General features: G+C 36.2%; 2 protein-coding genes across 2 annotated transcripts; both read right to left on the reverse strand.

The window, feature by feature from the left end:
• Nucleotides 1-405: 405 nt before the first annotated feature.
• LOC137740323 (ribulose bisphosphate carboxylase small subunit, chloroplastic-like) lies at nt 406-2,013 on the reverse strand. The gene is made up of 3 exons (XM_068480182.1): nt 1,760-2,013; nt 1,006-1,140; nt 406-900 (listed from the first exon to the last, which is right to left on the reverse strand). The coding sequence occupies exons 1-3, from the start codon at nt 1,943-1,945 to the stop codon at nt 670-672; spliced, it is 552 nt and encodes a 183-aa protein (XP_068336283.1). The 5' UTR covers nt 1,946-2,013; the 3' UTR covers nt 406-669.
• An 8,605-nt stretch (nt 2,014-10,618) lies between these two features.
• On the reverse strand, nt 10,619-14,308 carry LOC137740324 (ribulose bisphosphate carboxylase small subunit, chloroplastic-like). The gene is made up of 3 exons (XM_068480183.1): nt 14,077-14,308; nt 11,094-11,225; nt 10,619-10,990 (listed from the first exon to the last, which is right to left on the reverse strand). The coding sequence occupies exons 1-3, from the start codon at nt 14,254-14,256 to the stop codon at nt 10,769-10,771; spliced, it is 534 nt and encodes a 177-aa protein (XP_068336284.1). The 5' UTR covers nt 14,257-14,308; the 3' UTR covers nt 10,619-10,768.
• Nucleotides 14,309-15,177: the final 869 nt, after the last annotated feature.

Raw genomic sequence — 15,177 nt, forward strand, 5'->3', positions numbered from 1 at the left:
AAATATTATTTTGGGCCCAAACACAAGCATATAATGTGTGTTCATTTAAGTATTCAACAAGTCTCTTACAATTTATTGAAAAAAAATAATAAAATGCAAAATGAAAGTTATCTATTTTCTATCTAATTGAGTCGCAATCTAGGCGGGTCTGAGTGGGCTAGGCGGTCTAGGCGCCCTTTCTTAACTTTCAAACGCTTGGACATTCATCGGGGCGGTGACCAATCGCCTAGCGTTTAAGCAGCGCTAGGAGGGGATTTTTAGAACAGTAATAAAAAAAATTGTTTATTATTACGAATCACACTGCTAAACAATCTTCTTAAATAGCGAGATTTATATACATGTTAATGTGTGCATGTATTTCAATCTTATAAGAGATGTGATCAATATATAAATACATTATCTCTATGAATAAAAATAAAATACGGATATCATTCATTTCATGAATTTCTCAACAAACATCATTCTTAAAACACCAAATTCAAAAACAAAAGAGATTGCCTCGAAAAACGGAAAGAAAATTAAAGAAACAAATTGACAAAGGTCTAGAAACCCTAGTCAAGTACAAACTTAAACAAACCACTGAGACCCTTGTCTAAGAGCCACAATGGTACGTACAACAACAATATTAATTACGACGAAGAAACATGATGAAACTTGAACAACAACAAATTAGTAGCCTGGAGGCTTGTAGGCGATGAAACTGATGCACTGCACTTGGCGGACGTTGTCGAATCCGATGATACGGATGAAGGCGTTGGGATAAGCCTTCTTGTTCTCCTCCAGCTCCTTCAACACCTGAGAAGAGTCGGTGCATCCGAACATGGGCAGCTTCCACATTGTCCAGTACCTTCCATCATAGTATCCTGGGGATTTGTGGTTCTCACGGTACACAAATCCAGTCTATATATACATACCACAATTTTGTTCAACAGGATTAAGTTAGAAAACAATTAACTTAACAAATTACAATATAAATGTATATATAGAATGTTAGACGTTATTAACCTCCAACTCAAATTCCAAGCAGGGAACCCAGTTTTTGCGGAGGAGGTAGTCAACTTCCTTGGCCAAGGACTCTGGAGAGAGAGGAGGAAGGTAAGAGAGGGTCTCGAACTTCTTCAATCCAAGTGGAGGCCACACCTGTTTTCATCAAAATATATTTGATAAATTCATTGTACTTTTTTGTTGGCCAACACAAATATTAGTATTATTTCGGCCAAGTTAAACAAAAATACATATAAGTAATTTGGAAATAAATTCTATAATTTGCAAAGGATATGACCCGAAGGTAAGTTATCAAAGTATACATATATATTTGCAAGCATATTTATTAGTTTGATATGTTAATTTATTAAACTGTTAATAATAATTTATTATATATCGACAAATAATGTAATAACTTTTGTACTAATTAATTATTGAAAATGTATTTCGTTACTACTGTTTTCAAATATAAAATAAATGTACTAACTGTTGTGGCCTATATTTAACTGACAATGAAAAGGGGCCAGCGGTACAGAGAAAATATAGAGAGAGATGTGTTTGTAGGGTTATGTAGAGAATCTGTTATTCCCCCTTTATTTATAGTAACAAGGGAGAGAAGAAATCTTTTATCTCCAAGGAATACAAGTCCTAATAGAGAAGAATAACTACAATCAAATCTAATTTAGGATTTACACAATCACACTTAAATAAGAAGTTTATAACACTGACACAATTTTATGGAATTAGTAATTTAGTAGCATCTATTAATTCTTACCTGCATACATTGCACTCTTCCTCCATTGCTTGCAATAGAGGTAATGTCGTTGCTCTTTCTGGTGACAGGGAAAGCTGAGGACGACTTGAGGCCAGTGAATGGAGCAACCATGCTGGCTTGAGCCGGGGCGGCACAGTCGGCGTAAACTGTAGACACGGTAGCGGAGGAAATCATGGAGGAAGCCATTGCTCTCTCTCTGTGCTTTCTCTTATTTGCTAGAGTGGTTTACTTCTCTTGGTTGAAAGATGCACAACTCCTATTCTTCCTTCCTATAAATAGTGCTCCGACTAGCAATGTCATATCATACGGTCCTGATTCCATGAACATTTTACCAGCAAACACGGGCTGTTAGATGGTGTAAATGATGACATTACAGCATATAGACCACATGAAGCAAAGGAACAATTTGAATGCAAGCCTTATCACTAGGCACCACTATGACCCTGACACGTGGAAGGAGCTCATTATCTAATCCAAGGGAGGTCGAAGGTGAATGTGTGTGTGATGGTGATTCGCCTCTTATTTTGGTCAGTCTCTTCCCGGCGGTCGCTTTTCATACCATGCCCCCAAATGGGGGTGAGGTGAGGAAGGCAACTTATGTTCAAGCTGGAGCATTCATGATTTCTTTCTTCCCCTTCTTCCAGGTTTTCTATTATTTTCCTCCTTTGGAAATACTTACAAGCAGATGTGGGTAAATTTTCTAACGAGGTTACCTTATCGCCCCCATATTTTTTGCGTTTCTCCTCCTAGTAGGGCAGCTAACCCATTAATTCAAGAGAGAAACTAACGAAAAGTCCAAAAAAACTTCTCTTTAATGAAAAGCCCTTTTTAAAGGTATAGTGAATAGTACTAGGAAAATGTTTTCGTTAAAAGTGAACAATACCGGGAGTGTTTTGTTTTGTTAAATCTTCCTAATTCTAGATGCCCGATTTGGAGCTGAGAAGCTCACTCCTGTTTCAGCATTGCCTGTTCCATCTCCATCAACTTTATCATCGCCACGCAAAGCAAGTTGTGTTAGAATGAAGTATGGGCTTAAACCAGCTACAGTTAGAGTAGAGGGATTTGACCGTCTCAATAGGGATCGCCAAAGTTCCCGCATCACAGCATTTGCCTAAACTTCATCGAAGTAAGTGTACATATAAGAAGGAAAGGTAAATGCCACCACAGCTCACAAGTACAGCGGACTTAACAAGAAGAGTGAATTTTGACAATTTTTGGAGAAATTGAGATCTACTAGTACTGTATATAGCGTATGCTGTTGTCGATGATCATCTCAGTTGCTAAAATCTGCAAGTAGTTTGATGGGAACATCACTAAAAGAGTGTCGAACTGTCAAACCTTGTGTTATGGAGAAAGGGTTTGTATATGTCTAAAGCCTTTGCTCTGTTTTAATTTAAGATGGGTTATAATTTTTCTGGCAATCACCAGGAAGAGTGTACAAAAGCTTAATGGTGATTTAGTTTGGTCTATTAATCTGTAAATGTATTTTGGTTTTATTTTTGGAGATAAATGTTTTCTGGTAATCATCGGTACTTCCGTATTTGCCGGCTATGCTTTATCTTGGTCTTGCCTGTATCTAAGAAAAGCATTTCGCAAATGCCTATTTTTCAATGTGCTTGCTATGATTTATGTCGAATTTGTTATCCATGATAGTTGAACCTAATACTTCTTACTCACACGTAGAGCTTATTTTTCATTTGTTGGTTTGATTGATCGTATATTTTAATCTCCTCAAATATGTTTGATCGTTGGTTACTCAAGCAGTAGAAATACTTTGCTATTTCTACAGCCAAGATCGGCTAGACATTTTTTATCCGAACGTGGTGTGAGCCAAAAGCTTCCCATACAAAGTTTCCGAGATTTAATCTTAAGTTAGGTTTAGGAGATGAATAAGAATTCAAGATTTTAGGGTTTCCTAGCAAAGGAATGGTTACCAGGTCTCTTTGTACCAATAGGGTTTGAGTATGATATTTGCCGCATAGTGTGCTCTTTATCGGTCGGGGTGGAACTTGTTATCCTGCCCTCTAAGTTAATCGCTTGACTTGGGGAGACGTGACGATGAAGACTATTTAAGATCTCCAAGACAAGTAGATCCTTAGTTTTTAAATTTTTTTTTTTTAATACTAAAAAACGATCAAGTGATGGCTTTGTCACAGTAGTCTACTTTTTTTCAGGGACCCAGAAGGCTCATAAAGGCATTCCAGCCTCTCTCTAACCACCATTGCGTGAGTCATTGGCACTAGGAATCAAATCCAAGACGTGTCATGTGAAATACGGACTTGGAATTCATCCTTAACCACTCGCCACCTCGTGGTGGTTAGATAAAGGATTCTTAATAGCATCGATGATTATGGCATATGACTAAGCGAAATATAATTATAAGAGTAATGCTAGAAAGACTAAATTTGCAAACTAAATGATGTATCACCAATTAGAAATGAGCACGTTAATCAACACTTAAGTAATAATTTATCATCAACTTCCATATCTTTTAGTTTATAAAGTTTAGTCTCCCTAGTATTACCGTAATTATATCCAGCCTTGTTAGTTATAGAGAAACCAAAAAACCGTTGGAAGCTAGCCTCACTAACTAATCCGTAGCATAATTTCTTTTGCTTGTGGACAAGAGTAATACTACAAAAGCACTCAAACAGCGACCCAAAAGTGCTTTCAGCCCTTGAGCAATTAACTGCAGGAATATGAATTCACTTAGTTTTTACTGCTGCAACTTTGAAAAAAAGCAGCTTATCCGTTTGTTATCTCAACAAATGCGTGTCCATAAGTGTAGCTATCAAATGATGGAGATATGCTATAGGATTTGTGGCTCTTAATTAAACTATCTACAAAGGGACTGTTTTACAACCTCATATATTTCTCTTATGTATTTTTCCTTCCCAACCAGTTGAAAAATTAGAAGAAAAAAAATTTGAATAACTTCGTTGCATAAATGTATGTTCAAATGAATTTAATTAGCACAAAAAAAGCCGATTGGCACATTGCATTATCAAGCTATTTATTCGAGTGATTAAGCCAATCTCGGAGGAAAATTTTGAAAGCAGCCAAATTTCTGTCATGTGTCTTTCAGCCTATTTTATTTCTTCAAACTTTGGGTTTTAACCACTTGATGAGTTTGTTTACACTACTTAGTTCCTCGAGTGGTATTCAAGCATTTTACAATAGTCTCGAGTGACCAAATTTCTAAATCTCGGAAACAGAGGCTAAAAATTTTAATGTGTTTTAAAAAACGTTTGAATTTGTACTTTGTAATAGTAAAACAATAAGACTCGAAGAAAATGCTAATAGTAAAACAATAAAAAAAATTGTATATTATTTACGAATCACATTACTAAACAATGTTCTTAAATACATGTTAGTGTGTGCATGAATTTCAATCTTATGCGAGATGTGATCAATATATAAATACATTATCTCTACGAATAAAAATAAAATACGGATATCATGTATTTCATGAATTTCTCAACAAACATCATTCTGCATCCGTTAAAAACCAAATTCGAAAACAAAAGAGATTGCCTCGAAATTAAAAGGGAAAGAAAATTAAAGAAACAAATTGACGAAGGTCTTGAAACCCTAATCAAGTACAAACTTAAACAAACCACCGAAACCCTTGGCTAAGAGTCACAATGGTACATACAACAACAATATTAATTACGACGAAGTAGTTGTAAACCATTTAAGGATTTGATAAGAAATGTTATGCAGAGAGAGAACAAGAAGATTGAGAGGGTTTAGAGAAAGAAGGATTATGTGGAAATGTATTGATCTTTATCATTAGTTACAACTGTTTATTACAAGCTATATATAATAGCTATAGTAGCTTGCACTCTAAACTACAATCACAACAAACTTAACTAACTTCCTAATCTCTTGACACCTGTCAATTCCATAGCCGTAGGATCTTGGTGCTCCTAACATCCCCCCTTAAACTCAGGAACAGAGAAATTAAGCTTGAGATTGGCACAATGTGTATGAAATAGTGGTGCAGAGAGTCCTTTTGTAAGTTATCAGCAAATTGTTCATTCGAAGACACGAAATACACTTGTAGTTACTGTTTTGCTACCTCTCTCGAACAAAATGCACATCAACCTCAATGTGCTTAGTGCGTTGATGCTGAATTGGATTGCAAGTAAGGGCTATTGCAGATAAGTTGTCACAAAATAGGAGTGGTTTATCAGAAAATGGAACCTGCAGAAAAACCAATAGTTGTTTTACCCAATCGATTTCAGCTGCTGTAGTTGACAAAGCCCAATATTCAGCTTTAGTTGATGAACAAGAAACAATGTTTTGTTTCTTAGATGACCATGAAATGGGAATAGACCCCAAAAACACAACCATTCCAGTGGTTGATGTTACATAATTAGGGTCCCCTGTCTAATCTACATCACTATATGCAGTGACATCTAATGAACCATTGACATAATGAATACCACAACCTTGAGTAGTTCTTAAGTATCTAAGAATTCTTTTAACAGCCATGAAATGTGACTCCATAGGGTTTTATATGAATTGACATACCTGATGCACTACAAAAGCAATGTCTGGCCTAGTGAATGTTAAGTATTGGAGGGCACCAACCAAACTCCTATATAGTGCAAGGTTGTTATAAGGCCTTCCATCATCTTTGATCAATCTGTTGTAGGGCAAGCATGGAGGCACATGGTTTAGACAGCAATAATTCAGACTTGGTTATAAAATTGGTGACAGACTTGTCCTGAGATGGTAATAAGCCATCCTTCTTATGCATAATTTGGATCCCCAAAAAGTAGTGAAGTGGTCTCAAGTCTTTTATATCAAATTCCGGACTGAGAGACTAGATAACCTCAGTGATTGCTTTATAATGATGTCATCAACATATAATAGCAAGATCACCACAGAACTACCAACACTTTTCACAAACAATGATGAATCTGCATATGTGGATTTGAACCCCAAAGATCCATATAAGGATTTATGTAATCTGCAAACATAGTCTCCATGTTTGGTATTAACAAATCCAGGTGGTTGTGCCATGTACACCTCTTCTCACAAGATATCATGTAGAAAGGCATTTTTCACATCCAATTATCTCAAAGTCCAGCCAAAGTGTGTAGATAAAGCTAGAATTAATCTCATTGTTATAGGTTTAACAATTGGGCTAAAAGTCTATTTATAGTCAATACCTTCTTATTGATTAAACCCTTTAGCCACCAGTCGTGCTTTATATCTCCCAATTGAACCATCAACATTCTTCTTGATCTTAAAGACCTATTTACAACCTACTAAATTCTTGTGTTGTGGTAGAGGAACCAAAGACCATGTACCTTGGTTGTGTAAAGATGAAATCTCATCTTTCATAGCCTCATGCCATATTGGGGATTTTAATGCAAACTTATATGTTGTAGGTTTAACTTGACTCAAATTTACTCCTCCATGTTCATGTATAGCAGCAAGTAGAGCAATTTTCTTTGAGATGCCACTCTTTGACCTTGTCTGCATAGGGTGAAGATTGATTGGAGGAATAGATAGAACCACGTGCAGTTATTCAGGTTGGAATTCAGGTACCACAGAGAGTGTAGGAGACAAAGGCCATGTTTTTGGTGCAACAATGGATTGTCTGGAAGTTGATTCTTCTGAATTTGAACTTGAAAATGTAACTGGAATTATAGTGGAGTCTTCTGAAGTTGGATTGATGATAGTATTTGGCATGAGACTAGGTATAGGAGCTGAACCTATTTGTGTAAGACCTGGTCAGGAACTCAATGTGGAGTGATTTTGTGGTTCTGGCAAAACAAGGACATTATTGTGGTCTGGTATTGGAATTGATGTTTGTATAAGTGATGGTAGTAGTGTAGTAGTGACAGAGTAATGTTTGGGAACCAAAGATTGGTAAGGAAACTCTATCTCATCAAATATCACATGTCTAGAGATATCAATTTTCTTTCTAGATACATCATAGCAAAGATACCCTTTATACTTGGATGCATACCCCAAAAAGACACACTTTGTTGTTCTGGGTTCTAATTTGGTGCTATTGTATGGTCTTAACCAAAGGTAACAAGAACAACCAAATACTTTCAAATGCTGAATCTTAGGTATTGAATTATGCAACGATTCAAATGGTAATTTATTGTCTAATGTAGGGGATGACATTTTGTTGATTAAGTCTACTAAGGTTTGACAAGCAAATGACCAAAACAAGGATGGTAATGAAGTAGATTGTAACAAAGTGATGGATGTTTCAATAATATGTTTGTGTTTTCTCTCTACTACCCCATTCAATTCTAGTGTATGAGGACATGACATTTGATGGCTCACTCCTTTATCAGAAACAAACTTTTGAAATGCTTTACTTATATATTCACCACCACCATCACTTTGGAGAGTTTTTATGGATGTATGAAATTAGTTTTAAATGAAATTGTAAAAGGAAACAAACGTTGATGAAACATCACGTTTATTGCATATGGGGAAATCCAATAATATGTGGTACAATGGTCAATGAAGGTCACATAGTATTTGAATCCTTCTAAAGACACACAAGGAGCATGGCCCCACACATCACTATGTATAATATCAAAAGGTTTTACACACTTTGCAACTGAAAGAGAAAATGGTAGTTTACTAAATTTACCCTCTAAACATGTTTGGCACTGTGAAGGTATACTATAAGCAACACAAGAGACATTTGAAGTTCTTAAAACTTGAAAGACTATTGAATTAGAAGGATGACCTAGTCTCTTATGCCAAATACTGGTTGTAACTTGTTTTCCAAGAAAAATTGCAGATTGCCCTTTATTGATGACTGCATGAGAACTTGGTGAGATGATGGGGTACAATCCATTGTTACACAGCCCTTTGTAGAGTATCCTCCATGTGGCTTTGTCCTAAATCCAAAATGAAAATGCATCGAAAATCAACCAACAGTTATTATCCAAATAGATCTTATGCACAGACAATAGGTTTTGAGACAGTTTTGGGACATAAAGAATAGAATTAAGCTTATTAGGCTTTATTGGAGTTGTGAGGAGAGTTAAACCAATGTGAGAGATAGCTAAACCTTCACCATTAGCTATTTGGATTGTCTCATTTGATGGATATGGGGTTGCCAATGAGAGATTACTCAATTTTGAAGTCATGTGATTATTGGCACCTGAATCAATAAACCAAACATGTTGCTGTGGTGGTGCAGATGGCACTGAGAATTGAGAGTAATGACCATTAGGTGTGGTAACATGCATGGCATTCATTAGAGAAGTATAAGTGTTCTAAAAACATGTTTTTGCATTGTGATAGGGATTCCTACATATTTGACAACCTGAAGAAACAACTGTATTTCTATATCTGCAAATATCAACAAGATGATTGTTCTTGCCATAAATTTGACATCCCTGTGATGGATTTGTATTCCTGAATCGACAAGTAGATGCCAGATGATTGTTTTTTCCACAAATTTGGCAAGTTTGAGCCTGAAAGCCATAGTTTTGTGATCCTGGTGGTGATGTACCAAGAATTCCAGGAGTAGGACTTCAATGAAAATTCTTGTTGTTGCCAAACGTCAAATTGAAGTTGAAATTGAACCGATTTATGACTTTGTTGTTGTTGTTGAAAGACTTGTATGCATTAAAGTTGGGACTAACATGGTTGCCACCAGAGTTGGAGAAAGATTGATTCGTGGAAGTAAAACCATTGTTTTGTGCCATGTGTGCAGATAACACAGGTGATGTAGACACAATTTCAAGCAATGTTTCTTCAGCAAGTAGTTGAGATCGAAGATCTTTCAATGATATCACAGTTTCACAACCCCTAATCACAGATCTTATTGTATTGAATTTAGTAGGCAAACCATTTAGTGTAAGAATCACAATATCATCATCCTCAAAGAAAACACCAGGAGCAGTCAATAAATCTCTTGATTCTTTAATTTTTTGCAAATATAGTGTGATTGAATCATTACCTTTCTTTATAGTTTGAAGCTCGGATTTGAGTTGAAAAATGCTTGTTCTTGTAACTGCAGAAAACAGCTCTTTAAGCTAAGTCCACAAATCTTTGGATCTGGTATTGCCAATGGCACAGGAAATTACAGCAAGAGATAGAGTTGCAGTGATTAACTGCATTAATGCTTTATCATGCATCTTTCAAATCTTGTATTCATCTGATGGTACCTTTTTGGAGGAATCACCAGATAAGACTACAGAGTTATCAGAAGATTCTTGACTAAACTGAGCTGGACAGAGTGTTAACCATCAATAAACTCAATGATGCTATGGCCTTCTAGAAGTAATTGCATCTGGAAATGCCAGGCTAAATAATTTGTATCATCCAATTTCATGTTGACTGACTGGAAACACATGAAATCAATGAAGTGATTGGAGATTGGAGAATCTGTAATTAAGACGCTGTCACCATTGTTGCATATTGTGACGAAATCTTGAAGTAATGTTGACAAAGGACAAACCACAAACACTTGGTGTGTACACTTTGTAGAACGTAGAATTAGAAGAAAGGGTGAAGACGAAGCACCCAAATTTACCAGAAAGAATCACAGTAGTACAAAAGAAATGGGAGATGCAACGGAAGCAAATGAAACCAAGATCAAATAACCGTCAAGCTTTTATGCTTGTTCCGGCGATGATACCATGTAAACCATTTAAGGATTCGATAAGAAATGTTATGCAGAGACAAAAGAAGAAGATTGAGAGGGTTTAGAGAGAGAAGGAATCTGTGGAAATGTATTGATCTTTATCATTAGTTACAATTGTTTATTTCAAGCTATATATATTACAAGATTGAGAGGGTTTAGAGAGAGAAGGAATCTGAGGAAATGTATTGATCCTTATCATTAGTTACAACTGTTTATTACAAGCTATATATAATTGCTATATTAGCTTGCACTCTAAGCTACAATCACAACAAACTTAACTAACTTTCTAATCTCTTGACACATGTCAATTCCATAGCCATAGGATCTTAATACTCCTAACAGAAACATGATGAAACTTCAACAACAACTTAGTAGCCTGGAGGCTTGTAGGCGAGGAAACTGATGCACTGCACTTGGCGCACGTTGTCAAATCCGATGATACGGATGAAGGAGTTGGGATAGGCCTTCTTGGCCTCCTCCAGCTTCTTCAACACCTGAGAAGAGTCGGTGCATCCCAATATGGGCAGCTTCCAGTAGCTTCCATCATAGTATCCTGGGGATTTGTGGTTCTCACGGTACACAAATCCAGTCTATATATACGTACCACAATTTTGTTCAATAAGATTAAGTTAGGAAACAATTAACTTAACAAATTACAATATAAATGTATATATAGTGTTAGAAGTTATTAACCTCCAACTCAAATTCCAAGCAGGGAACCCAGTTGTTGCGGAGGAGGTAGTCAACCTCCTTGGCCAAGGACTCGGGAGAGAGAGGAGGAAGGTTGAGGGTCTCGAACTTCTTCAATCCAACTGGAGACTGCACCTGTTTTCATCAAAATATATTTGATAAATTCATTGTACTTCGGTGAGTACCTTTTTGTTGGCCAAAACAACAACACAAACATTAGTATTATTTCGGCCAAGTTAAACAAAAATACATATAAGTAATTTGGAAATAAATTCTATAATTTGCAAAGGATATGACCCGAAGTTATCAAAGTATACATATATATTTGCAAGCATATTTATTAGTTTGATATGTTAATTTATTAAACTGTTAATAATAATTTATTATATACCGACAGATAATGTAATAACTTTTGTACTAATTAATTATTGAAAATGTATTTGGTTACTATTGTTTTCAAATGTAAAATAAATGTACTAACTGTTGTGGCCTATATTTAACTGACAAGGAGAGGGGGCCGGCTGCACAGAGAAAATATAGATAGAGAGAGAGAGAGAGATGTGTTTGTACGGTTGTGAGAGAATGTGTTATTCCCCTATGTGGTGCCTTTATTTATAGTAATAAGGGAGAGAAGAAATCCTTCTCGAGGGGTTGGGCCGGGTAGACAACAAGGTGGGTACGGGGTGAGTCCAATTTCTTTAGAGGATAAGCGGGCCGTGTGTATTTTAGGGGCGAGCCAAGTCCTATTTTTTAGAATAACGGGGCCTTAAACCGACCTGTTCTACATATAATGGATCAAATGGACTCTTCTGTTGCTCCATCTCTCTTAGAATCCAGAGTCTCCAGTCCAGACCATCAACTCTTGTCATATCCTTCTTGACGACATCAACCCTTGCGACTTCGACTCCGACTCCGACTACGTACTCTTCTCACCGTCGTCTCAACCACCACAAAGGCACCACCTATCTCTCTTCATGTATGACATCCCAAAGAACCTAGGTACCATAACCATGACGACCTCACTGCCATCACGACCACCAACAACACATCACTGCCGTCGAGAACACTGCCAGCAATCATCATCCTACTAACATTTAGGAAATTATGAATTAGGGTTTTTTACTTATGTGAATTTCCGGTTTAGGGATTTAGGGTTTTTTAAGGATTTGTAGATTTTGTTATGGATTCTCAATTCCTAGGTTCTTCTCCTTGACATTTTTGTACATTTGGTTTAAGTAGCAGAATATTTAATAATTCCTTATTGCAGGTATTTACCTCCTGAATGCTTCGAGCTCAGCAAGACACCTCTTACATCATCGAAGGTTTGTGACTTTAATAAATTTGTACCTTATAGATAAATTTTCTGTTTTATATCAATTTTCCTATAGCCTAGTCTGGGCATGTAAATTTCTTCGCGTACTAGACTACAAATACAATTGGTGTCCCCATAATCTTATTATTTGGAAAAGAACTTATCAGAAAGCCAAACTGTTTCTCCTCTGACATTTATTCTCCTAAACTTGGGTCCCAAGGTTTTTTTTTAAGGAAAACTAATGAAAAGGGCTTGAAAACTTTGAGTTTTATTGATAAGGACAAAATAAAGGGTAAAGTGAATAGTACCAGAATTGACTTTTAGTGTAAAAATGTGGTTTTTCGTTAAAGTGAACAGTATCGTGGACTTTTTGTTAAAACTCCTTTTTTTTTTAACACGGTCTCTCTTGGAAAGCAGGTTGACGTCTGGTTAGCAAGTATTATGTTATACCAAATGCTATTTGGAAGACGCCCTTTTGGGCATGATCAGACCCAGGAACGAATACTACGGGAGGACACAATTATTGAAGCTCGAAAAGTTGAATTTCCATCCAGACCTGCCATCTCAAATGAGCAAAGGTGAGTTGTGCTCATAGTTGGTACATCATGCTTAGTTTTTCTTTGATGGAAGTAGTTGGTTCTTAGAAATAATCTATCTTGTTCTTCAAGATAAATGATATTGACATGCACCGATCCCGATGTCCGAGGGACATCGAGATGGCCATGTGAAGGCCGACACCCGAAGGTGATGCAAACCATTTAACCTGATTACTTGCCCTTTGAGTTTAGGGCTTTAGAAGTTGCTCTGGCTGGCTGTACATTTCTCGATTCTCAGGTATGTAAGGAACACAAGAATTTAGGATCTCTATCATTGCTCATTACTAGATATGGGCAATGGCTATTATTAATATGTGTATCTGTGTATATATAAGAATTGATGTGCAGTGCATCCTCAATTTTCATAAACAGCTTCTGTGCACAAAAGCTTGTGAAACAAGTTTTGTAATTTTCTAAAACATGTCTGTGTTGCTATGCAGTTAAAAAAAAAAAAAAAAAAAAAAAAAAAAAAAAAAAAAAAGAAAAAAAAGAAAAAGAGTTGGACCCGTGGACCCACCCCTAATTGCCCCATTTTAAATGGGTTGGGTGTTAGGTCCGCTTCCAAAACTCAAAATCACTCTATCCGGCCTGTGCCCACCCCTATCCTTCTCCTCTAAGGAATACAAATCCTAATAGAGAAGAATAACTAGAATAAAATCTAATTTAGGATTTATATAATCACACTTAAATAGCAAGTTTAAATCTTTTATCATCATAACTTATTTTGTTAGAACTCAAATTTCTATCTGAAGTTATAAATCCCTTTTTATTGTCTTTTGTAATTTTTTTTCTATTTGATTTATGATTGTGTTTATTCTATCAGTCAGATCTTGCATTTTTTTTTTTTTTTCTGTTAATGAATAATTTGTCCAATCCTGAGATCTAATTTGAATGAACGATTCTTGAATCATCCGATTACTAATTACTGATTATTGAATCTTTTTTAATTTCACTCAATTCATATACTTCTATTTCTCTCAATCCAAATAATATAATTGGGTTTATTTTTTAGAGTTCTTTTATAACACTACCACAATTGTATGGAATTAGTAATTTAGTAGCATCTATTAATTCATACCACTATGCATTGCACTCTTCCTCCATTGCTTGCAATAGAGGTAATATCGTTGTTCTTTCTGGTGATAGGGAAAGCTGAGGATGACTTGAGGCCAGGAGCAACCATGCTGGCTTGAGTCGGGGCAGCACGGCCGGCATAAACTGTAGACACAGTAGCAGAGGAAATCATGGAGGAAGCCATTGCTCTCTCTCTCTCTTTCTATGCTTTCTCTTCTTTGCTAGAGTGCTTTACTTATCTTGGTTGAAAGATGCATAACTCATATTCTCCCTTCCTATAAATAGTGCTCCGACTAGCAATGTCATATCACTAGATGATGTAAATGATGACATTAGAGCATATAGACCACATAAAGCAGAGGACCAATTTGAATGCAAGCCTTATCACTAGGCACCACTATGACCTTGACACGTGGAAGAAGTTCCATTATCTTATCTAATCCAAGGCAGGTCAAAGGTGAATGTGTGATGGTGGTTCGCCTCTTATTTTTGGTCAGTCTCTTCCCGGCGGTTACTTTTCATACCATGCCCCCTCATCCTAGTATCTTGTCTTTAAGCATAACCCATTTCGTCCTTTGGAAATACTTACATGTAGATATGGGTAAATTTTCACTTGTTATAGCAGACCTTTTAGCACAAATGCTTCTTCTTTAGCAATGGAACAAACAAGAAGTGTATTTTAGGTCGCATTATAACCATAATGGTTTAGGCTAGCTAATGTTTATGATTATGGATAATGCTACGGAGACCAAATTTCTAATAACGGTAGGCTAAGGTTGATTAGGGTGTCAATGAAGAAATTGAATATGTACACAGAAGGTAAGAATGTACTTCTTTACTTTGTAGTTGATTATGGTTTATGACAAAGTTTGTCAAGTTTTAAGAGTCAAGTAAGTTGTGTATTATTAATTACATCTTGTCTCAATTTAACCACTTACACAGTTCATCATGCTTTGAAATTTATAACAAAATGCCTGCAAGTGGGACCACATTTAGTGTGACTTATTCTATTTATATAAGTTTTAATTTGTTATATGAAGTCCAATGTGAGATTCTTCACCTTCCTATCATGTGTGACTAAACTTTAGTAGGTCGTATGTGCAAC

This window comes from Pyrus communis, chromosome 7 (assembly GCF_963583255.1).
Source record: "Pyrus communis chromosome 7, drPyrComm1.1, whole genome shotgun sequence".
Taxonomy (NCBI): Eukaryota; Viridiplantae; Streptophyta; class Magnoliopsida; order Rosales; family Rosaceae; genus Pyrus; species Pyrus communis.